This window comes from Carassius gibelio, chromosome A21 (assembly GCF_023724105.1).
Source record: "Carassius gibelio isolate Cgi1373 ecotype wild population from Czech Republic chromosome A21, carGib1.2-hapl.c, whole genome shotgun sequence".
Taxonomy (NCBI): domain Eukaryota; kingdom Metazoa; phylum Chordata; class Actinopteri; order Cypriniformes; family Cyprinidae; genus Carassius; species Carassius gibelio.
This window is the reverse complement of record NC_068391.1, coordinates 19,537,984-19,564,821: the sequence shown is the minus strand read 5'-3', so window position 1 is coordinate 19,564,821 and position 26,838 is coordinate 19,537,984. Positions and strand designations below refer to the sequence as shown.

Sequence of the window (26,838 nt, the reverse complement as noted above, 5' to 3'; positions counted from 1 at the left end):
TGTCAATAAATTACAATCAGGATTCAGCTAAGAGCAATTCATCAATTCAAGACATTAACAAAACATATAGAACATATGCTTGGCAGATTATGACAGCTAATTCAACTATTTTGCTTGTACTGATTTATGCAACAAACTAATATCTAGATTTTTTATTTTTTTGTGTGTGTGTGTGTGTGTCTCCCCAAGTGCCCATATGTATCACATTGAGCTTTTAGGTACAGATTTAATCAGTATGTAACAATTTAGGAACAGTCAATACTGTAGTACACAGAAAAGAAACATTAACAACTGAATTTATAGTGTCAAATGTAAAACTGAAAATGTACTTTGTCATTCAAAATGTGCACTGTTGGTGGTACTCAAGGAATGTTGTTGGGAGCCACTGCTCTGAAATTGAAATATGCTTTTGTCAGATTGATAGTTATGAACCAATCCTGTTTGAATCAGAGACAAATGTGTTTCAGCATCAACATTCTGAGACTGTGTGTCTAAAACATGAAATTCAAGACTGCAGTCGCTTTTCAGCACAAGACAATACCAGCTGTAAAATCTAGATTCCTTCAGGGAAGGAAGCACTTCCATTGTGGCTCCTTTCTCTAACAAAGAATTCCTGCCTCATCAGAGGAATGACAATGGCTGCTGCATTTCTATAATCTTATGCAAAAGTAACAGCCATTTTATATAATAAATCTATGGGCGTCACAAAGTCCCTGTGATAGGGTGCAGCATTCTCACAAACCTGCAGAAGACAATCAGTTTGGAGAATGGATCGGTGGACTGATGGATCTATATGCTTCAAAAATCATTCTCACTTCTTATAAACAATCATCACAATGGTTATTATCAAATACATATATTCATCCCTATTAATAACACATGAATATGTGATTATCCAATTCACACTTAATCCCCATATATACAAGACAATGTTTTCACCAGCTTCCGACTACACTGCACTGGAGTGACCAAACCATCACATCATAAGCAGGTGCCCTTTGTTTGCTCTGTTTGGCTAATGAAACGTTTACCCACTGAAAGAACAACTACTTCCCAACAAATAACTGAACGCTAGACACAAGAACTTAACACAAGACACGTAAAATGTGTGTGTGGGTGAAATGACTGAGTATGAGACTGGGCTAAAGGAAAATGTAATGTAGAGGAATGTCCATGAGCCAACGGTCCGGCATGGGCATCCACTTTGCCAATGGCAGAAACAGCAGGTAAGTAGGGGGAATGTAAAGCGAATGGGGTGTGTATTCAGTTGTGTATGTTTTTGCGTGCCAGTGTTGCTTCCTCTGTGGTGACAATTATCTATAATCACTATGCAATATTTCAACTAGGACTTTTCAGCTTCTTCAGACAATTGAATTTGATGATGTCTATGGTCATGGTTAACGTATCATGTCTCCAGACCTGGCTGGATTGCTGTGTTGTTACACATGCTTCAGACTCCAAGACACACTGAAAACATTTCTAAAGCGTAAACACCATGGTGCAGTGTCTCTTTTTTTGAGCATATGTAATTAATTACAATAGTAACATTGTACTTAAAATCATAGTGACCAGTTAAAACCTTTAAATTGCATTAATGAACAACAATATCAATATTTAACTGTCTTTTCTGAACTAAATATGATCAGTGTCAAGTCGTGGAAAGTGTTCTGGATCAATGCTAGGGTGTTATCAGTAGTTGTCTAGTTGTTTTTCTTTTTTTAGTTGAAATGATGTTCTGAGTGGTTGTGCGATAATCAAATTATTATTTTGTTTTTTCAAGTAATGAGGATAGTAATGCATTACTTTTTTTATTTACAACAAAATATACAAGTTACTTTTTTAAGCAAATATCACACATAACTTGTTTTATTTATTTAATTTATAATGTATTTAATTTATAAGAAAAAGTATATTTTAACTTCACTGTTGCTACTTTTTCACTCTCTCTTTTCACGGTAAAGTTCTGACAACCACAACTTCCTTTACATGTTTTACATTTAATCAACAGTATCTGAGTATTTCTGGATCTAACTTAGAAATCCGTTTCTCTCATATGTCTCCTTTTTTTTTTTTTTTTTTGCTTTGCTTCTAAACCATAGAGGTAACAGTAGTAAGCTAATTTAGTATGTGACAGAAATATTAAGTGCTATCTGGATACAAATGCATGTTAATTCCAGGTGTTAAGGATGCCTATGATATTCTGCTTGGGGTTAGGTATTCTGGTCCTTCCTTCACTGTAAGTCTACATTTTGTGTGCAAACAGCATTCTACTTAGTGAATTTTGTTATTACGTTACTACTACTCTTATCACAAGCAACTGAGAGTAACTGTCACCAATGGTGGCAAGACTTATAAAGAGCAACTGTCCAGTACAGGACCTTCTTGTCACAGTGTCTGGGTTGTTGTTCCCTGGAGTTCCACTAGATGTCCTCCTTTCTCACGGTGTCTGTCACCAGATCACTTCCTGTTCCCTTATTTGTTTCTGTCTGTTTCCCTCAGTTAGTCTTGCCCTCCATCCCTCCCCCTGAACCTCCTCCGGCACTCCTCCCTCCTGGTCTCCCTGTTTTATGTTTACATTTCTGGTGTTTGTTCCCCATGTTTTTCTTTTCCGGCCCTATGTCCCTCCCCCTGAGCCTCCACCTGTCCGCCTCCCTCCTGGTCTCTGTGTGGTGTCTTGTCATGGAGCGTCTGGGAGCTGCTCCGTAGTGGGGGGGTACTGTCACAGTGTCTGGGTTGTTGTTCCCTGGGGTTCCACTAGATGTCCTCCTTTCTCACGGTGTCTGTCACCAGATCACTTCCTGTTCCCTTATTTGGTCACCTTCCTCCTTGTTATGTAATTGATTGTCCCCCACCCTTCTCTTGTTCCCTCATTATCCTTCTGTCTACTTATACCCAGTCTGTCTTAGTCTGTGTTACGGAGTCCTTGTTTAATGTAATGTTATTTCATGTCTGTCATCCTTGCCTTGCCTTGCCTTGCCTTGCCTTGCCCCGTGTTCGTGTCCTGTTTATGTTCCGATTTGGATTCTCTGGTTTTGACCCTGCCTGGACTGTTTACCCTTTTGGATTATCCCTTAATAAAACATACTTACCTGCAATTGGTTCTCTCGCCGTGTTTCAAGTATCACGTGCCGTGACAGAAGGACTCCATCAAACAGAGAACCAGCGGTATGTCTGCTCATGCCTCATCCCCAGCCACAGAGCGGGACAGAGGCGGTTTTGAGGGAACTCGCCTGGTGGTCTTCCGGGGGACCAGGGGAGGTCGCCGAGGAGGGAGTGGTCGAGAGGAGATTCAGTACCACTTTCAACCATGGCCTCCCTTCGACCCAGGGGTTAAGTGGGATGGATCAGAGCCACCCTCTCACCATGGCGGACGGAGAGGTGAGAGGAAGCGCACGCCCGCCATGGTAGCGCCACAACCCAGGATGGCCGCCAGCCCAGCACCACAGCACGAAGTGGTCGCTAGCCCAGTACCACAACACAAGATGGCTGCCAGCTCCGCGCCACAGCACAAGATAGCCGCCAACCCTGCGCCGCTGCGGTGCATGGCCACCAAACTCACATCACGAGGCAAGGCAAGGCAAGGATGACAGACATGAAATAACATTACATTAAACAAGGACTCCGTAACACAGACTAAGACAGACTGGATATAAGTAGACAGAAGGATAATGAGGGAACAAGAGAAGGGCCGCCTCGGCCCGGCGCCACAGCACAAGAGGGCTGCTGAGCCAGCGCATCAGCACAAGATGGCCGCCAACCCAGCGCCACAGCACAAAATGGCCGCCAGCCCAGCGCCACAGCACAAGGTGGCCGATTCAACACCTGAGTCTTCAGACAAGGGGCCACCGACTCGCCATCATAGAGGACGGAGGAGGAGAAGACAGGCGTCTACCGCTCCTCAAAGTCCGGAGGACGTTCCCGAGCAGCCCACTGTCGTTCCGGAGGACGTTTCTGAGTGGGCCACTGCCGTCCAGGAGGACGTTCCCGAGAGGGTCACTGCCGTCCAGGAGGACGTTCCCGAGAAGGTCGCTGCCGTCCAGGAGGACGTTCCCGAGCTGGCCGCCGCCTTCCTCGAGGTGGTGCCCGATGCTATTCCGGAGGCCGAGGCGGTGCCCGAGGCCGTTGCGAAGGCCGAGGTGGAGCCCGAGGCCGTTGCGAAGGCCGAGGCCGTTCCCGAGGCCGTTACCGAGGCGGTGCCCGAGGCCATTCCCGATGCGGTGCCCGATGCCGCCCCCGATGCATTGACCGAGGCGGTGCCCGAGACCGTTCCAGAGACAGTGCCCGAAGCCAAGGCGCCTCAGGTCTTCACAGACAGTCCAGAGTCTAGTCAGATTCCCGTGGACTCTCCGGAGTCGGGTAAGGTTCCGGTGGACTCTCCGGAGTCGGGCCAGGTTCCGGTGGACTCTCCGGAGTCGAGTAAGGTTCCGGTTGACTCTCCGGAGTCAAGTCATGTTCCAGTGGACTCTCCGGAGTAGAGTCAGATTCCCGTGGACTCTCCGGAGTCGAGGCAGGTTCCGGAGGACTCTCCGGAGTTGAGACAAATTCCCGTGGACTCTCCGGAGTCGAGTCAGGTACCGGTGGACTCTCCGGAGTCGAATCATGTTCCCGTGGACTCTCCGGAGTCGAGTCAGGTTCCGGTGGACTCTCCGGAGTCGAGTCATGTACCGGTGGACTCTCAGGAGTCGAGTCAAGTTCCGGTGGACTCTCAGGAGTCGAGTCAGGTTACGGTGGACTCTCAGGAGTCGAGTCAGGTTCCGGTGGACTCTCAGGAGTCGAGGCAGGTTCCGGTGGACTCTCAGGAGTCGAGGCAGGTTCCGGTGGACTCTCAGGAGTCGAGTCAGGTTCCGGTGGACTCTCAGGAGTCAGGGCTAGTCACCGCTGACTCTCTAGAGTCAGGTCAAGTCACTGATCTTCTGGAGTCAAGTAAAGACACCAGGGGGTTACCGGAGTTTCGTAGTCCTGTTGGTACGGCCACACAGAGGTTAGCTCCGCCTTGGGGGGCTCTCGTCCTGACCACATGGCTGTGGTGGTCTTCCGCTTGGACCTGGGGGGCCCTCGCCCTGACCACATGGCTGTGGTGGCCTTCCGCTCCACCCTGGTGGACTCCGGCCTCGACCACAAAGATGTGGTGGTCATCCGCTCCACCCTGGGGGGCTTCCGCCCTGACCACAAAGATGTGGTGGTCTTCCGCTCCGCCCTGGTGGACTCCGGCCTCGACCACAAAGATGTGGTGGTCATCCGCTCCACCCTGGGGGACTCTGGCGGCGACCACGAGGACGTGGTGGTCATCCGCTCCGCCCTGGGGGACTCTGGCGGCGACCACGAGGACGTGGTGGTCTTCTGCTCCGCCCTGGGGGGCTTCCGCCCTGACCACACAGTTGTGGTGGTCTTCCGCTCCACCCTGGAGGGCTCTGGCTTTGACCACACGGCTGTGGTGGTCCTCTGCTCTGCCCTGGTGGGCGCCTCAACATGCCCTCCTTGGACTTTGTTTGGTGTTCTTGGTTTCTGTTTTGTTTCTGTCTTTTTCCCTCAGTTAGTCTTGCCCTCCATCCCTCCCCCTGAACCTCCTCCGGCACTCCTCCCTCCTGGTCTCCCTGTTTTATGTTTACATTTCTGGTGTTTGTTCCCCATGTTTTTCTTTTCCGGCCCTACGTCTCTCCCCCTGAGCCTCCACCTGTCCGCCTCCCTCCTGGTCTCTGTGTGGTGTCTTGTCATGGAGCGTCTGGGAGCCGCTCCGTAGTGGGGGGGGGGGGGTACTGTCACAGTGTCTGGGTTGTTATTCCCTGGGGTTCCACTAGATGTCCTCCTTTCTCACGGTGTCTGTCACCAGATCACTTCCTGTTCCCTTATTTGGTCACCTTCCTCCTTGTTATGTAATTGATTGTCCCCCACCCTTCTCTTGTTCCCTCATTATCCTTCTGTCTACTTATACCCAGTCTAGTCTGTGTTACGGAGTCCTTGTTTAATGTAATGTTATTTCATGTCTGTCATCCTTGCCTTGCCTTGCCCCGTGTTCGTGTCCTGTTTATGTTCCGATTTGGATTCTCTGGTTTTGACCCTGCCTGGACTGTTTACCCTTTTGGATTATCCCTTAATAAAACATACTTACCTGCAATTGGTTCTCTCGCCGTGTTTCAAGTATCACGTGCCGTGACACTTCTCTAAGTTAAATCATCAACCCCAATCTGTAATGCCATTCTGTGCTTCAAAGACAGGTGAACCCCAGAGGGCAACATGATCAGTTTCCAACTTGATCCGAATTACAGTCAGGAATGAGTATAGTAACCAGTGTCCAGTATAGAGCGAGTTCTGTTAGATAGTGTCTGTAGTCAGGCAACTGTCACCCTCTTGCTATCACACCTCTTGCTCAGCAGTGACCCTGCCAACCCTTGCAGTAAAGCAAATGAGATGAGATCTCAACAATTCAATTTCTCATCATGAGGCCAATAGTCAATGCCAACCCATTTCTTGTTCCTTTAATTATTCTCTTTTCCTTTCCTTTATAACATATTCTCCTTCTTCGTGCTAGTTTCATCTGTTTTATTGTTCTGTTGTTTGTGATGCTCTTTTTCTTTTCTTTCTTTTTAACTATAACAAATCGGTTTTCAGCTTTCTCTTAATAGCCAAAGACCCCAGTGAGCCTGTTTTCAGTTGACCTTTTATCTGTGTACTGTGTTCTGGTTTCGATCATTCTCTTTTCTTCTATAAATAGCCATTCACTCTTCAATCACAAAGGTCCAATAATTTTAAACTGAGCAGCCAATAGCTTTCCTTTGGGTGCACCGCTGGCATTAGAGAAGTGTAGTGAAGCCTGTTACACATAACCAATTATCAGTAGCTTCAAGACCACAAGCACAATATGGTCAGAATCACATTTGACAAGTATTTCTGATGATAATTAACACTTTCTGAATATTCTGAATATTTTCAAATATTGTGCAAGAACTGTTTGTAAAATTTCCCCCCCTTCATTTCATCATACGTATCAACTGCTTTAATTAAATTATATAAGCCTATAGTACTTGTATAACGTCTCGGATATGTACACAATCCTCATTCCCTGATGGAGGGAATGGAGACATTATGTCGAACTATATATTCGGTCTCACTTGGGAGGCCAATCATCTCTTAGTTTAAGAGAAAACGCCAATGAAAATTGGCTAGTGGATTTTGCATACCTGAGCCACTCCCCATGCATATGGTTTTAAATAGGAAACAGGTGCATCCACTCTTCAGGTTTTATACTGAGAAGCCGAGAATGTGTCCCGGACAACAGCGAATGGTTTAAGGTTGTGGCACTGGGATTTAACGTCTCCATTCCCTCCATCAGGGAACGATGGTTACATACATAACCATGATGTTCCTTATCTGTTAGTCACTAAGAGTTATGTGGAATGACATGGGGTCCATGGAAAATGCCACAACCTGAACACCATCACAACCCTTTGGCCCTGCAATTGTCGAAAAGCCACAGCATGTCACAAAAGCTACGCTTATGGTTATAACCTTCCCAAAGCCCTAGCGCAAATTCACTGACCTTGATACCGAAGGGGACCAAAGGGTGAGTATAATGCTGCTGGAGAGGGCCATGCTACTGTTCCATCCACAAATGTTTTTGGAAGGGAATTTATCCTTCAGTGAAAGGTTGCTTCAATGTTTCCTATTTGTTCTTTCAGTTTGGCAGAAGATGGGAAGCGAGCCTACAGAGACCACATCCTACCCGTAGGAAGGTGACGTGGAGATACTGATATGGACAGACCCAGGGGGCAGTACTACATATGGAATGAGTCTCTGAGGTAGGTCCTACCTTAGAATAGAGATGCCAGAAGAGACTGACAGAGCGGGTCTGTCAAGGGAAGACACGGGTTTACAAAGAGGGAAAACTTACCGTGGAAAATTGCACATATGGGCTTACCCATAGGGAATCAAGCCATATGGGCACCTAGTCCAGTATAGGGGATGACCGGGACTCCGGGCTTGCTAACACCTGATCTGGGCCTTGTGACAGACTGCTCCGCTAAGTCTGACCGCCGAGGGTGCTGGAGGATGCTCAACCAGGGTACACCAACCAGGGAACTCTACTGGCAGAAAAAAGGCGCTCCCGTGAGGGAGGCTGGTGTAGCAAGTGTGACACCGAGACAGTTCTTCCCACCAATTACCTGTTATCCAACACACGGGAAGAAACCGGCTCTACACGAAGGTTGTAAAACCTTGTGAAGGTGTTAGGTGTTGCCCAGCCCGCAGGTTGACAGATGTCTGCCACAGAGCAGGGGGCATGGGTTGCCTTGGGAATGGTACGCCAAGGCGATGGCATCAACCATCCAGTGAGCCAACCTCTGCTTGGAGACAGCTATCCCTTTCTTCTGATCCCCAAAGCAGACCAGGAGCTGCTCAGAGCTTCTGAAGCTCTGGGTGCTCTTACGGGACACAACAGCACTAAGGCTGGATCTGCCTCCTTCTGGGGCAGTGCTTGCAGGTTCACCACCTGGTCCCAGAAGGGAGTGGTGGGAACCTTGGTCACGTATCCAGGGCCGGGGGTTCAGGGCAACGTGACATTAGGTTGGCCGAACACAAGGTACTTTTTACTTACAGAAAATGCTTGGAGGACCCCAACCCTCTTGATGGAAGTGAGCACGATCGGGAGTGCTGTATTGAGAGACAAGAACTTTAGCTTGACTGAATCAAGCGCCTCTAAGTGACCCCTCTGATGTCCAGCCAGGACAATAGAGAGGTCCAGGAGGGCATCATGGGTATCCTAGGAGGATTTAACCTTCTGGCACCCCTCAGGAACATAACGATCAAGTCATGCTTCCCCAGCAACTGGCCGTCCACTTCATCATGATGGGCTGCAATAGCAGCCACATACATTTTCAAGGTGGAGGTTGATGGCCTATGCTCCAACCTTCCTTGCAAGAAAGAAGGCTAGAATCTGACTGAGCATCTCTGTGGGTCTTTTCAATGAGAAGAACACAAATTCGTGAACAGATTCCACTTCAAATCATTGGCCTGCCTCGCACAGGGAGCTATAGCCTGGTAGCAGATCACTTAGGTCTGCTCCATCCCGTTTAGAAGCCACACATGGAGGTTCCAAAGATCTGGATGCAGGTGCCATATGGTAAGCCCAGCCCCTGAGAGAGGATGTCCCTCCTCAGGGGGATGAGCCAGGGAAGGACTTTCACAAGGAGCATGAGTTCCAAAAACCATCCATCCTCCCTGACCTTGCACAGTGTCTGTGTGAGCAAGCTCACTGGGGGAAACGCATACTTGCATAGAGCCCAGTTCCAGCTGTGTGCCAGTGCATCTGTGCCTAGGCCTGTCGTGATAGTCTATAAATCAACTAATCGCACGATAAAAAAAAAAAAAAGAGCTCGATAATTTTTCCAGCCGTGATAATTGTTTTTTTCTATTTTTATTTAAGAAATGTAACATATCATGATGTTGGGTTAGTCTGGAGCGCAGCCTGTGGACAGCCCATGGTAGAAAACACCCTCTCCAATGGCACAGATGTCCTGGGAATAAAGAGATAACTTCTCACTAGAGTGGCCAGGTTTGATACAGCATACAGCACTGAAGTGACACAGCATTGTACTTGCACTACTGTTTTATTTTAATACCGCGTAACATATTTTCCAAATAACTTTGTTGCCCTTTCTCTAGAAATGGGCCTACCTTTTGCTCGCTTCAATTGGCTTGTTCAGCTAAATATGTCTGTAGGCGTGTGGTTGTTTGTGTCAACGCACTCTGTGTGGCTGCATGATTTAGCTCGCCCAGAATGTGGACAGCTCCCAGCTACTTGAGCCGCGTCTGACTCTAGAGGAGTCAACAGCGGCTGAAACCATCATAAAGCTAGATGCGTTGCCAGCAATCCAGACAGTTGATGTGCCAAAGCAGTGCCAAAGCTGCCCGTTGCATGTCATGCCCCAGCCCATGCTGCAAAACCTCTTGTTCATCACTGCCCCCATGCAGCTCTTTGAGCACCTTGGCCTGGTAGACCCGAAGGTTGGCCATGGCATGCAGGACAGAAGCTGCCTAACCCGCAGCTCTGTAAGCCTTGACCACAAGTGTGGATGAGAACTTACAGACTTTGGAGGGAAGCTTGGGACCACCACGCCATGTGTAGGCGCTCTGAGGATTTAATTGCATCGCAACAGAACGCTCCACTGGGGGTATCCCAGCATAGCCCCTTGGCTGCTCTGCTATCAAGGGCAGTGAAGGTGGAGGAAGCACCAGAACAGTTTCGGGTAGTTAAAGGTGCCTTCCATGAACCGGTCACTTCCTGGTGCATCTCTGGGTAGAAAGGAACTGGAAGGCAGCACTGAAGATCAGCGCGAGCAGCCCCCAGGAACCAATCATCCAACCTTGAGTGTTTAACACTTCAGTTTCATCCATCACACCCAAAGATACATTGCAGTGCTTTAAAACCTTAGGACAGGAAGAGCGAAATACACTTATCACTACATCTAAATCAACAACATGTTTATTAGATCCTGCACCCACTAAATTACTGAAAGAGTTGTTACCTGTAGCCGAAGAACTACAATATTATTAACTTGTCATCATCTTTAGGTCATGTCCCAAAACCATTGAAGCTGGCGGTTATTAAGCCTCTTATTAAGAAACCAAAACTAGATCCTAGTTAACTGGCAAATTATAGGCCTATTTTAAATCTTCCATTAATGTCTTAAATTTTTGAAAAGTTGTGTCTGCTCAATTGAGCTCCTACCTGTAAAAAAATGATCTGTAAGACGAATTTCGGTCAGGTTTCAGGCCCCATCATAGCACAGAAACTGCACTTGTTAAATTACAAATTACCTGCTTCTTGCGACTGATCAAGGCTAAATCTCATTGCTAGTTTTATTTGATCTTAGTGCTGCGTTTGACACTATAGATCATGACATACTCATAGATCGATTACAAAACTATACAGGTATTCATGGGCAGGCTCTAAGATGTTTTAGATCCTACCTGTCCGATCGCTACCATTTTGTTTATTGAAATGGGGAGTCATCTCATTCATCACAAGTAAAATATGGAGTGCCACAAGGATCCATTCTAGGTCCCCTTCTATTTTCAATATACATGTTGCCCCTTGGTAATATTATTAGAAAATACGGGATTAGCTTCCACTGTTATGATGATGATACTCAGCTATATATCTCAATGAGACCAGATGAAACTTCTAAATTATCGAATCTTACAGAGTGTGTTAAAAATGTAAAAGACTGGATGACCACTAATTTTCTTATATTAAATTCGGATAAGACAGAGATATTAATTATTGGACCAAAAAACAGTACACAGAATCTCGTAGACTACAGTTTGCAACTAGACGGATGTACTGTTACTTCCTCTATAGTCAAAAATCTGGGTGTTATATTAGAGAGCAACTTGGTCTTTTGAAAACCATATTTCCCATGTTACAGAAACTTCATTCTTCCATCTTAGAAACATTGCCAAGCTACGAAATATGTTACCTGTTTCTGATGCAGAAAATCTAGTTCATGCATTCATGACCTCTAGAATGGACTATTGTAATGCACTTCTAGGTGGTTATCCTGAATCTTAAATAAACAAGCTACAGGTAGTCCAAAATGCAGCAGCATCTCATAAATTGTGACTGCAGTTGCATCTGATCAAATGCACATTCTTATTCTTTAGCTTGGATTGAACTAATTAATTTTACTTTGTTGGAACAGCAGCTACGCTAATTATGTCTCTATTTGTTTCCCTGTGTTGCCACGGGTAGGATTTACACAAGCTCCAGTCTGGATCCAGAACACCTGATAAGAGATGATGCCAACCCCTCAGACGACCCCAGATAATGCTAACCCTGAATCAACAAACAGAACTAACAAATATTGCTACAAGTGTGATAGCATCATATAATAATTGCTGTTAATAGTGTTCATCATCTGGCTGACTACGTCTTGTATAAATTTTTCTGAAAAATCCTGTCATATGCCAGAAACTGACAGTCACCACTCATAAGCTACTACTAAATATTGTAGAAATGTAGTTTTATGTAAAGTTGCTTTTTTAATGATTTGTATCGTAAAAAGCGCTATACAAATAAACTTGAATTGAATTAAATCGGGAAAGGGTGAAAGATTTCACTCGAGCCCGATGCTCTCAGCTGCCCGGGAAAGCATGGCTGTCAGCTCAGGATCAGACTCTGGCAACGCAGCCGAATCCTCATCTCCCGAGGACTCAAGCCCGGTTTGTGATGTGTCGATTGACATTTGGTCTTCCTCCTGAGCCCTGAATGAGATGTCAGGAACCTGATGAGAGGGTCCAGCAAACTCATCCAGAAACTCAAATGGCTGCCTTGTTTGTGAACAGAGTGTGGCCCTAGAAGGCTGGCTAGTCGGGGAAGCCAACATAGTAACCCTCATATCACCCTGGCCACCAGCCGAAGTTGCAGAGTGCACTCTATACCTTTTAAGGTAATCAAGTCTTGATCTTAATGCCTGGATGGTCATGTCCCCGCAACACGAGTCATCCATGAATGCAGTCTCAGTGTGTTGAAAGCCCAGACGCGTGCCACAGCGATCATGGCCAACACGAGGAGCCATATGTCGACCACACCCAGAAACACATGGGCAGAATGACATCTTTAAAAAGACGCAAACACAACCCAAAAGTCTTTTAGAAAGCTCTTTCAGAGGTGCTGAAGTGCTCAGGGGAATGCAGGAGCTGAAGGCAGGAAGCTCTTGATGAACCAATCACACCAACACCAGCGGATTCACTTATAAAGCACTCCGGTGAAACCAACAGAAGATGTGCTCGGCTCTGATGCGAAAGCTTAACTGCGAGTTGCTTGGGCTGCTCCTTATATACCCACACAGCAGGGCGGAGCTTGCGATGCAAATCCCGCAGACCAAGGTACACTGTGTACCATTGGCTTGTTTTGTTACCACTGGAAGGTGATTGGGCTCTTGGGGGAGACCCCATTCGTCAGTCTCTTTCTGACGTAATGTCAAACGTGACCAACTGAAAGGGAACTGTATTTACATTTATGCATTTAGCAGATGCCTTTAAAATAAGTTATATTGTTCATTAAGCTTTTACTCTTAACATAAATTGTCACTTTAAAGTTTCAATGCTACATTTTTAACAGCTGGCTTTAACTTCCATGTACAAGTCTATACAGTATGCATATATTCAGTTTTGCATTATACTCTCTTGTCAGAGACTCTGCGGTCGCCTTTTCTTGCTTTCCTTTGAAACACAACATTTCCACTCTACTGAATGGTTAATGAAGAAGTAAAGTGTTTCTCAGCAGATACCACGTAGGTTACAACAACAGTATGAAACAGGAATTCATATTGCTGGTTTACAGCTACAAGTTCTCCTCATACTTTGAGCAATACTGCACCTCACTGAGCTTTCTCTGTGGCAATTCTCTTCCATTAGCTCTGAGCACTTCATTTTTCAGAGGTTATCAGGGCCGGGACAGAGGGTGGCAATAATGAAGAGCAAGCAAAAGCAGTGGGGAGAGCGAGAGAGAGAGATGGTTGGCAGCATCAAATTTACTGAACAGGAACAACCGCAATGACAATTCTCAATAGTGAAAAGCTTGCTAACAAGAAAGGCCACATTAGCTGAATATTTATTGCTTATTGTGGTGAATAACTTTGTAAAAACAAAACTATACTGGAAAATCAAACAGTGCTTGATCACACTGAGAAACAATATAAATGTACACAAGCTGTAGTAAAGTGTTCTGCATTTTTAGAAAAAGAAAGAGAAAGGTAACTTTCAGATTTTTCCAAATGATAGCACATCCATTATCTCTATGGCACGGTCTTATAGGATATACACACTTATGTTCACTTTATACAGCTGTACAGGTATTACTGTACTTTCACAGCATTGTCACAGTCTACTACTAGTGCATTAAATAATCTCTTACCCGCATCTCCTGGGCCTCCTTCTGACCATCCCAGGCCCAGCTTCGCTTTGTGAAGTAGTTGACAGTGGCAAACTCAATGAGAGCAGAGAAGACAAAAGCATAGCACACTGCCATAAACCAGTCCATAGCTGTCGCATAGGCTACCTTTGGAAGTGAGTTCCGGGCACTTATACTCAATGTGGTCATGGTTAGGACAGTTGTGACACCTAAAAACAAAAACGGTTGAGTGTTAGATATCATGGTCAAGATAACAGAAAACGTAGAGTAATCTTTTTACAACGTTAGTTGCTGTCAGTTGATTTAGTCAGTGTATCTAACCAGCTTTGTCTAGGAAATGATGTGAAAGGATAATGCCACTGTAAATGGAACATCAGGTTACAACCCAACACTGTACCAATATTGTTTAATGCAGTGGTTCTCAATCATGTTCCTAGTCTCTACTAATGAGCTGATGATCTGGAAAATTTTATAGCATTCAAAATGCAGCATTGGGGGCTCTGGGAAAGTCAATGAAAAAATGAAACATGCAAATGTATTAATACATACAATAATTTATTGAATAAACATTAATCATTAATCCTATAAATTGTGATAAAAACACAAACAAAAACCTTTTGGTTGCATTGTATTATTTGTTCCCTTGCTGTCTAAATCCATAAAAGCTCTGTTGCACATTTTTGGATTAGGACCCACTTGTTTAGAGCCACTATGTTAGAGGAATAGTTCAAAATGAAAATGTTGTTATTATTTACTTTTCATATCATTCAAAGTCTTTTTGGGTTTCCTTATATGGAGCACAAAAGTAGATTGTCAGAGTTGCTTTTTTCCAGACAAAGTCAAATCAAGTAAAATGAAAGATTGGGATTTGTACTGTCAAGCTTCAAAAAGCACTGTAAAAGCAGTTTATATGACTTGCAGTTATGCAATAGTATTTTGTGTAAAGCCTTCATTGAAAATCTATGTAGGGTCATGGAAATGCAGGAACCTTTCCCAGCAACTCAGGCTGTAGACAGGGAAACATCATCAATAGATGGACATACTGTACTACTTTTACACCTATGGACAATTAAGTGTTTCCAGTTCACCTATGCTGATGTCTTTGGAATACTTGAAGGAAACTCACACCAACATGAAAACTCAACACAGAAAGGTCTTAAACAAGGACGGTTCTCAAGATGATAGCACTGTCTACTGAGCCACCATGACAACTTGGTTTTCTACCACAGCTTGAGTAAAGCCTAAAAAAAAAAATTACATGATAATATAGTGTATATGGTAGACTATGGTCTTGAAACATCTTTTAAAATGGTGATTAGAACGTTAACAACATTTGTGAGAGTTTCAAGGACAGGTGCTACTTTACTTTGCAAGGTGTTTTAGTTTATTTCACCTCCAAAGAAAGCTCTTAGCACTGGGATTCATGCCAATTTGCAAAGTGTCAGGCTACAAAGAAGCATCCCTAATAAGTGATGGGAGCTTTCAAAGGAACTGAGACTAAATACTGGAAATGTGCTGCTCTGAAACCACAATAACATTCATAAGAAAATATTATGGCCCTTAGATTGCAACATATATCAGTGACGAGAGGTGATTTCATTAACTGATCATGCTGTCAAATGGATTTATTTATCAGAGCAGAGACAACAAATAAGAAACACTATATCAGGTATCGATGGTGTTTCCTTTTTTAAAAAATGTTTTCTCCTTGCACACACACCCACACATATCTGTGTGTAGTTTGGTGAGCATATCGCTAATCTTTTAATGTTATTTTGCAAAATATGAGTAATGTTTTGCATGCTGTGTGCATATTGTGTGGTTTTATGTGTAGAGTTTAGAGAAAATAAGTTATAGTTTCAGAAATTGCAAGCAAAATAAATAAATAAATAAATAACGCGATAAACTGAAAACCAAAACTGTGTTCTGTGCACTTAAGGCTTGTGTAAATAATGTTGTATTTTTTTTTTCAGAATTAATTTTTTTTTCTAAATTCAGGTGGCAACCTTTACCTCACAATTTTGTATATAAACATATACTACAATGTCTTCTTTAAACATGGGTTTGTTTAACCTATTGCATGTGTGAAAGTATTTTTAATAAAACTCCCACAATGCAAGAACACAGCAATTTTTTAAATTTTTTTTTTTGATTGTGCAAATTAGTACTCTTTATTTAGAATATTCTAGATGCCATAATATGTGTATGGATTTCTGATTTTTAATATCTGTTCTTTTGGAATGACTCACCATTTGACAACAGAGTTCTTAGGGCAATAAATAAACAATTAGAATTGCATTTCTTACAGAATGTCAAAATACTTGGTTAAATGTGATGATAACAATCTGGTGAATTTAAATCCCACTAAAATAACTGACAACATAAATCAGCTGTGCTATTAAATTATGTTTCACAGGTCCTTCAATTCTGCTAAATTGAATTTGATAAGGAAAAGGAGAAAATGGCTCTGTATAGATACTATAAAGGCAATCGTCCTACTCGGTCTGTTACTGCCCACTGGCTTAGAAGAGAATGCAGATGGAAGACACTGATATATTATTACCAGGGGTGGGTATTCTGACTGCAGTGCAAATAAAACTACATAAGAATGCTACATAAATAAAACTCATCTATAAAATGTGTAATATATGGTGTGCTGTTGAAAAGAGGCTGCTATTCAAATGAATTCTGAGTGCTGTTTCCTCCCATAAACATCACTGGCTGACAATTAAATTGAAATCTATGGCTGATGAGGATCTGTAGAGTGTCAAAAAGTCGAATGGCATGGAAGATTCTCATTAAACTTTTCATTAGGCATTATCTCCATCTGGAAATGGAGTGGAAAGCAATGGGAACATTAGAATGTCACACAAGGTGCCACTCTGTCTGCTGAGACAGTTGCCTATTATGTGCAGTGTGTGTTGAAACCATAAATTACACACTACACTGTGGAGCTTGAAGAAAATGACAAAACAGGATTATCTGTGTGAAATGTCAGGTAGGAACCATCAGAGGATATCTGAGAAACTGGCAGCTATCCAGAGATTGATTAAAAATCAGTCTCAAAGCGAGATGTTTTGTGAGATGATTCATCAGCCTAGAAATACTGACACAGGCTTTGCTTTTTAGTGGGGTGGATGAGATGTTTTCTTCTGTGCATAATTTTAACAGTAGTCAATTCTAAAGACATTTATTTCAAGACCCATGTTAGTTTTATGATTCTTTAGATATTTTTCACCTTCAAAACCCCATAATGACAAAGCCAAAGCTAAATCTGTGAAAGGAGACTGATGAGTAATAATGTACATTATGTATTTACAAGAACAATCAAATAATACAAGAACAAAAATAAGAAAAAAAAACTGAACAGAAAAAAATAAATTATCTTTATTATTTTTTGAAGGTCTGTCATGACATGCCTCATCCTCCTCCTCCTCCGCCGCCACCTCCTCCTCCTCTTCCTCTTCCTTCCTACACTATGCAATGAAGTTTTATAGGGTGTCCGAGATTTTTATTTTTTCCTCTTTTTTTTCGGCGCACAAATCTTTTTGCGGATACACGTTTTCGTTGACACGGATCTGCCGTTTTGTAAGAGTGAAACCGATGTTTTGAAACCGGGTCCCTGAGTGGATATATTTGAAAACGCCGCCTCAAATGTAGTTGAGTAAAGTCATTAGTACTCCCCAAAAATGATACTCGAGTAAAGTACATATCCCTCAAAATTGTACTTAAGTACTTTACTCAAGTAATGTACTCCGTTACTGTCTGACTCTGTATATCATGTTAATATATTGCCATAGTTAAATTCCATAACATGCCAGTTACATGTGATACCAATTTCACATGTTCGCACATACATAAGTTGTTGCATATTTTTTTTTCCGTTAATTCTTAGTTTTTGCCTTGATAATAGAAAATATGAGCTAGGCATCATGTATGACAGTCAAAATTCCATGTGGGACATATTTAGTTTGGATAATCGTTAAAGGGACACTCCACCCCAAAATGAAAAATTTGTCATTAATCACAAAACCCCATGTCGTTCCAAACCTGTAAGAGCTTTGTTCATCTTCGGAAAACAATTTAAGATACTTTGGAATGAAACAGGGACTGTCCCATTAACTGCCAAGTAAAATACGCTGTCAAGGTTCAGAAAATTATGAAAGACATAGTCAGAATAGTCCATCTGCCATCAGTGGATCAACTGTAACACTATGAAGCAACGAGAATACTTTTTGTATGCTAAAAAACAAAAATAACAACTTTATTCAACAATTTGTCTCCTCTGTGTCTCTCCACATTACCGTAGAGCCATTTTGGAGAACATCAGCTGAACACAAGCAGAGTACACTCATCTGTATCAGCCGCGACTATTCTGACAATGTCTTTCATACTTTTCTGGACCTTGACAGTGGAATTTACTTGGCTGTTAATGGGACAGTCGCAAGCCTCGGTTTTCATCTAAAATAGCTTAAATTGCACATACCTGTCTAAATAATGTCTAACAGCAGATGAATGTATATTACAGCAAAAACTGAGCCACGAGTTCAAAGAAATTACCAGAGACATGATTGTGTTGAGTCACAAGGTTCTGAAGAGCAAAGTGGCATCAAAGTTGCATCATCTAAGTTAAGTTAAAGGGGTCATGATCGGAGCAATAAAAATTTCCTTGATCTTTTGACATATAAGGGGACATTGTACTATAAAAATATCATGTGACTAAAAACTTTCTCTTTTTTCAAAAAACAGCTTATATTGAATCCAATCTGCCAAAACGATAGGTAGCGGAATGTGCCACTTTATGAGGTAATAGTGGGGCTAAACCCCAATCATAGCAGTGGGCATTAACTTCCGAGTCTACAATCTGCCATGGCTATTCAAACAGAACGTTCCCATGATGGGGCTCAAAATAGGACAGAAAATAGCCTATTACTTTTAAATTATGATATTTTTGTGGTAAAAGTCATGATTATACGTGGAATTCAGAGAACAGTACAAAATAATAAAAAAGGTGGTTCATGAACCCTTTAAGTAGGAGTTTGACAAGGGGTTAAAATGTTTATTTGTTTAACCTGTATTTTGGTTTGTTAGGAAATAAATGGTTCACCTTCCATACTTGTTCAATGAATCATAAGCAACTAGTGCACATACACCAGCGGAACAGTCCTTAAGACACTTTACAGGCAGTAGACAATTAAGGGTCACAGTTAATAAATGAAGACATTAAATACACATTTGTATTAATTCTAAAAAAAAAACATCCTGTTCGCCTGCCTGAACATGCCATAGTCCTGCTGCAGGAGGACAAAAGACTGCAGATGTAGCAAGAGAAATAAACTGCAATGTCTGTAATCTAAGCTGCTCAAGACAATGCTACAGGGAGACAACAGAAAGGATAGGTGTTCATCCTTGCAGCAGGAAACCACATAAAACCATGTGTCCCCCAGACATGTTCAAGAATTTGCAGGTGCCTTGGAGGAAAAGTGGGTAACATTTCAGCAAAAACTACCTCCATTTATGATTACTGCCAAATCCATGGGTAGTAGTCAGATGGCAGATTGGTGGGCTAAAGCTGCTGAGGTTTAGTGCTCAGGGGAGCTGGTTTTGAAGGCCTATGTAGTAAAACCCGGAGGCACCTTAGAAAACACCACATTTAGCACAGCTTGTCTACCAGACTGGCCACTCCATTACTTCAATGTCCAGCCAGCCTGAGCTGCATGCTGTTTCATAACATCTGCAGACATTGTGGAATATCAATATGGGTCTGCGCTACACCTCATTAGTACCTCTCGATTGGAGCCTACAAGCATAACTACAGTGGTTTTCAGCACAGACAAAGCAGAGGACCTCACAGAACACTATTCATTAAATAGCATAGTATACAATAGAACAGATCTTTTTTGTTATTGTTTAAAAAAGCAGCTGTCTAGAAATGGCAATAATGCATAGCAAATAATAGCATTGCATAAACCTCGATAAAGTTAACCACAGTGAAGTGGTACAGTAGTGCAAAATAAAAATTATATAGTGCAAAGTACAGGGGCTGTTATTTCAGTTAGAGTTATTGACATTAACACCGTTTATGATTACCCTCATAAAAAATAATAAAAATAATAATAATTATATATATATATATATATATATATATATATATATATATATATATATATATATATATATATATATATATATATATATAGAAATATTGGCCACTGATTACTATGAAGAACATAGGAAAACAAACATATAACTTATAAAGGGATTTCTTGGGAATGGTATCAAATACCAAAAACTGGACACGAGTTATCATTAGCATTATCATTATCATTATCATTGGAATTACCTGATATGAACACTTCCACTGATTAATCATCGCAAGTGGAGATCTATTGAGCCCACTGATTTTTCAGATTTTATTGACTCTTCTGTATGTTGTGTTTCTCTGTCTGATGATCTGGATGATAATGTCTCTGTGCTGAATTATTTTCTCTTGTCTGGCCTGGACACACTGGCTCCCTTGAAATCACAATCTGTTTCTTTAGTATGCTCAACTCCTTGGTACAATGATGATCTGTGTGCTATAAAGACTATGTGTAGTAAAATGGAGCGTAGATGGTGCATATCAGGTTTAACTGTAGATCACCAGGCCTGGAAAGACAGCTTACTTGAATATAATGCTGAAATTGTGTCAGCTAGATCTGTTTATTTTTCCATATAATTGTCAGCAATCAGAGAAACCCTAAACAACTGTTTCACTTAATCAACAAGCTGCTTAAAAATCACAGCCTTTCTAATGTTCCATATTTCTTCATTTTTTGGTATTTCTCTCTCCAACTTTGCTATTCATGACTCCCAGTCTCTGTAATATGGTTTTGAAATTGAAAGCTTCGACTTCCAGAGTTGATCCGATACCATCTTGTCTCTTCAAATCATGTTTTGATTCCCTTTGTCCTGTTGTTTTGCGAATTATCAATGACTCACTGTGGACCGGTGTTGTGCCAGCAGCACTTAAAATTGCTGCTGTCACCCCTGTGCCAAAAACTAACAACATAGACTTTGATAATATGAATCATTTTCGCCCCATCTCTAATCTTCAGTTCCTCGCCAAAATTTAAGAACAAACTGTGACTTCTCAATTGCTTTCTCATCTTTCCTCTAATGACCTTTTTGAGTCACTTCAATTTAGATTCCGTAAACTCCACAGCACTGAAACTGTGTTAGTTAAGGTCACTAATGACTTGTTAATGGCTTATCTATACTGATTCTTCTGCCGCTTTTGACACTATAGATCCCTCTATTGTAATCACCTGTTCAGAGACTATCTTTGGAGTTTCGGATTATGCATTGAAGTGGTTGAGGTCCTACCCCTCTGATCGCAAGCAGTTTGTTGTGATGGGTGGTTGCAGGTCTGAGGTCAGTGTGGTGCACTCTGCTGTTCCCCAGGGATCCGTTTTGGGCCCTTTACTTTTTAGTATTTACACTTTTCTATTGGGCCAACTTTTAAGAACTATTGGTACATTACATACATTCAAAACTTGATGTCAATATGCCCGCATCTTCTCTTTCTCAATGTTTTACTGAGTTTAAAAAAAATTGATGTCTGAACAGTGACAAGACTGAAGTGATGCTTATTGGTTCACCTCACCAGTTGCGCAAATCAGAGACCATAACCTTAAGTGTGGATGCTCTGCTTTACAGTTTCAAACTAAACAAAAAACAAATATTAGATGCCAACTTAACATTTGATCCAAATGTTCGTAATACAGTCAAAACATCTTTTTTTTTCATCTCAGAAACATTGCCAAATTACGTCATATGTTGACTTTTTCTGTAGCTGAAAAATGAATCAATACTTTATTTTTTTTCCCTCATATTGATTATTGTAATGCTTTGCTGGCTGGAGTTTCTAAAGCTACCCCAAGTAAAGTTGGTACAAAATTCAGCTGCTAGAATTTTGACTAGGACCAGTGCAAGGGAGCATATCACACCTATCCTGGAAAAATTGTACTGGCTTCCTGTTAGTTTTCGTATTGATTTTAAAATTCTAATGCTCACTTATAAGTGCAGGCTTTTAACCCCCTACACCCCTACACATGCTCTACGCTCTCCTGAAGCTGTTCTATTAACTGTTCAAACAACTCAGCTAAAAACTATGGGTGATCAGGCTTTTTCTTCTTTGGCTCCTAAATTGGTGAATTCCCTGCCCTCTGAGATTAGGAAAGCCAAATTCCTTAGTGTTTTTAAATCATCCCTTAAAATTTACTTTTTTTTTTAGGGTAGCTTTTATGTAACTTTGTCTTATATTATATTGGCTTTGTATTGTTTGGTTAGTTATTTTTGGCCTGTACTGTTGTGTGTATCTTTTAACCTCATATTTTTATATGCATGTACAGAGCTGTGAGATGCTACTTTTAAAGGTGCTATATAAAATAAAGTCTATTATTATTATTATTATTATTATTGACATAAATCAATGAATGTAATGAAACCAGCAAAACAAAAATTTAGACAATGTTAAGGTAAATAAATAAAAAAATAAAAAATAAAGAATAAAAAAATAAAAAAAATAAAAATCTTATATGAAACTCTAAGTGTTTATACTTCTTTGGTACATATGATTTTTTTTACAAGTGGTTCAAAATGCATATGCAAAAATATAACTTTTTCAGAATCTTAGTGGCACTGTTCCCAAATCTGTGATGGACTGATGAAGCAAACCAAGTTTAATTCAAATAAATCAAAGTACTGCCAAATTATGGCTTCTAAACAAAATTTTGGTAAACACTGTTAAATTTGCGACATTATAACTTTCAAACAATATGTATATTAAAACTCTGGTAATTTCTGTGCAACTTAGTCAAGTAATCATTTAACCTAATTTAGGTTAGAACTGGACAAAATTTAAAGGAGGAATAGTGAAAAAAATTGAATACTAGGCCTTTCGCAATAATTACTGTATTGAATTATAACATGGCAAATGGACATAACAATGATAATTTTAGGCCCTTTCACACCAAGGACAATAACTATAATGATAACATTAATTAATTAATTACATTAATTATTATAATATATTAGCTATATTATGTTCATTCATTTCTTTATTTAACCAGGTTACAAACAAATTGAGATTAAAATCTCTTTAGCAAGAGTGACCTGGCCAAGAAAGCAGCAGCAAATAACATAGTTTACATCACAACAACAAAAATCACAACAACAATTCACCAAAGGATAAAAACACAGCTTATTAAAAGTATCTTAAAAGGGGGGTGAAATGCTATTTCATGCATACTGAGTTTTTTTACACTGTTAAAGAGTTGGATTCCCATGCTAAACATGGACAAAGTTTCAAAAATTAAGTTGTACGTTTGAAGGAGTATTTCTGTTCCAAAAATACTCCTTCCGGTTTGTCACAAGTTTCGGAAAGTTTTTTTCGAGTATGGCTCTGTGTGACGTTAGATGGAGCGGAATTTCCTTATATGGGTCCTGAGGCACTTCTGCCGGAAGAGCGAGCGCTCCTGTATAGCAGAGCAGAGAGAGCACAACAGACTTCACTGATCAGAGCGAGAGCATCGCGAAATGTCACAAAAGGAGTGTGTTTTTGGTTGCCAGGGCAAGACAACCCTGCACAGATTACCAAAAGAGAAACAGCATTAAGGGACCAGTGGATGGAGTTTATTTTTACAGAGCATCAACGGAGTTGTGCAAGTGTTTGTGTTTGTTCCCTGCATTTCGAAGATGCTTGTTTTACAAACAAGGCCCAGTTTGACGCCGGATTTGCACATCGTTTATTTCTTAAGGATAATGCAGTCGAAAAAGGGTCACGATCGTGTGTTGGAACCACATGCGGTGAGTAAAACTGCTTCAAATATCTCTGTGTTGTTAACTTAGCTATCGGCGCGTGAGCACATCAAGTAAACAACATGCGATGTTGTCATCAAACTGCACTTTCCACATGTACAGCTTAAAAAAGTGGGAACTTAGTCATTTTCCAAAACTGCTAAGCAAATATATACAGTTTCAGTACATACCACATAGAGACGTTGTTGCTGGTGCTGCTCTTGTTAAATTTCAGCCTCTGGATCTGATTCTGGATCATAAATATACGCTGAATCTGGCTGTTAGCCATGGTTTGTTTTGGTTGGTTTTGTTCTCATGGTGTCACAGCTTCCAAACGCTCTCAACGCAAAAGCCTACTGGCGCTCGTGATTCTTTAGCTCCGCCCACACGTGACGCCTCCAGCCGGTCGTGTTTTTCTGGGAAAAATCGGTACAAACAATCTTTCTCTTATGAATATAATGCAACTAAAGACTTTTTGGAGTTATGAAGGATGCAGTACTACTCTATAGGTACTCAAGATTAACAGGATAATGAGTGAAAACGAGCATTTCTACCCCCTTTTAAATGCGTGTAATGATGGAAACACTGTCAGCTTTATAGTTCTTTGTGAATTATTCCAAGCCTATATAGTTGGTCCTTGAGAAGCCTACATAAACTTTAGAGCTTGGCCCCTAAATATCCCTTCTGAAAGGAACAAATTGTGTGTCATTCTGAACCAGGCTCGAATTATTAATATATATATATATATATATATATATATATATATATATATATATATATATATATAATTATTATTTTTGTATTTATGATTCCACATGACCAAGACAATAAAATTTAAGATGAAACATTTAAATTGCTCCTTCCAGACATGTGTTTGTACTCCAAAAAACGGCAGGCTTCACACAGCTGATTAGTGTTCACATTCACCTTGTGGGAGACACTTGGCCCTGATTTGCACACTTTTCAACATCTCTCCTCTGGGCAAGATAAGCAGGACCAAATGATAATAGCAGAAGTATACTAGAAGAAGTAGTCACACAAGATAGAGTGACATTTCTGATCGAGGTGTAGAGCATGTCTGGTGGGACTAGTTCATGATGAGATTCATACACAGAGTGTGACTGCTGATTAGTCACGTTTATAGACACAACTTGGGTAATGGGAAATCGGTACAATATAACCTCCCACTTGTCTTTATAAAAATATGTATGAGATGATACTAATTATGCATAATTCAACACACTCACATCTTTTTATTCTTTTGACAAAAAGGAAATTAGCAGCCTTGTATCTTAGATGTTTCTTCTAAATTAACTTGGCCAACTCTCTTCTGAATTACAACTAGTCTCCTATTTCGGAATATGTTCATTTGATTAAGACTCAACTGGGACTGGTTACCCTATTTAGGCAGAGGGTTTTTCTTAAAGGAATAGATCACCCAAAGATGAAAATTCACTCATCATTTACTCACCCTCAAGTTGTTCCAAACCTGCATGAACTTCATACAGGTTTGGAACAGCTTGAAGGTAAGCTGATTTTTTTATTTTCAGGTGAACTAAACCTTTCACCTTCATCTTCGGCTTTAAGCCAAACACTTTGTCAGACGTTTTTAATTTAGTCTTTGTGATTTAGAGCAAACACCAGTTTTATTTTTTACCCTAATTAGACAACGTATCATGTTTATTTATATGTATTTAAAGTCTAGGAATTTTAGTGTAGTTTTAGTCAATTAAAATGGTTTTGCTTAAAATGATCCACTATTATTGATCATGATTGTTATCAAATTATACATTTTATCTGGATTATTGCACTTTCACATAAAGCACAGATAAAGAGAAAGTCAACTCATGCATGTGATATACTCATCACATATATTCACTTCATCTATTTCTGATTTATTAAATGAACATCCTGTCAACTTTATAAAAACTAATAAAACTCAAAAGTTTTTAGTAGTTTTAGAGCATTAATTAGCAGTGAATCAGTTTATACATTTATGTTTTTATTTTTAATAAATTAATAGATTAAGAGTAAAAAAAATAAAAATAAAAATAAATAAATAACAGAAAAAAGTACAAGCAAAGGAAATAGCAATGCATGTTTCAGAAAACTGGTAGTAGATATATAAAAATGTGTGGGCTGAACGCCAATTCTAAAGAGTCTGTCTTGAAAGTTGTGGGTGTGCAAAGGATAATTTTGAAGGTAGGCCCCAAAGAATACGATGGACTAGATGAAATATGACTATACACCTGAGCACAAAGCCACACTGCATGTATTAGTTTTAGCTTGAAAATTATGGATTTAGCACAAGATAAAAGACAACAATGAATAAAGAAAAGTGTCAGTACAAGAACATAACCAGCATTATTCAATGTTTACTGAAGGGAAATACTAACTTTAGTATATGTGTAGAAACATTGGAGGACTTTGAAAAGGAGAGATTGGGAAGAAAACTAGAAGATGTCAGGTGAGAATTGTCGGGTCCTGGCAGCTCTGTTAGTTTTGTCCTTGTTTATTTAATGTTTCTATGTTTGTTCTGTGTGTGAGCACAGGTTTGTCTTGTTTATGTTGGCCATGTGCTCCCCTTGTCCTCTCTGCCTGTATCCCTTTACCATGCCCCCTTGTTTAGTCATTATCTAGTCCATGTTTAACCTTTTTTTTTTTTTCTAATCTGTGCCTTGTGTGCTTCATCTCTATTTATTTTGTTATCCTGCTTCATTGTCTGTTGGTTTGTTTTATGCCGTGTACACACTTTGCTGTGCTACATTTTGCAGTTGTGTTTTAGGCTTGTTATGGATTTTGCATATACTTACTATTGTTGTTTTAGTTCCCTTACTGCTGTGTGTGTTGGTGTTTTGTGCTCCTCTCAGTTCTGCCCTCCCAGCCTGAAACCGAATGGTTGATCCTACTTTTCTTCTCAAAAAGAAGGCAAGTTTGCCAGCAGTTCAACATTAAGAGCATCAGCTGCAAACAATGAGTGTCCTCTTTCATATAATGAACTAGTACACACAAGCACATATGTTTTCTAAAACATCACATCACATTAAAAATATTAACAGCTTAAGTCATTTGTGGATTAATGGGTATTG

General features: G+C 40.9%; 1 protein-coding gene across 1 annotated transcript in view; it reads right to left on the bottom strand.

The window, feature by feature from the left end:
- The window catches only part of LOC127942329 (gamma-aminobutyric acid receptor subunit alpha-3-like), a 117,462-nt gene that overhangs the window by 4,152 nt on the left and 86,472 nt on the right, over positions 1 to 26,838 (bottom strand). The window contains exon 8 of the mRNA XM_052537996.1: positions 13,913 to 14,118. Within this exon, the coding sequence (XP_052393956.1) occupies positions 13,913 to 14,118 (206 nt within the window). The remainder of the gene's footprint in view (positions 1 to 13,912; positions 14,119 to 26,838) is intronic.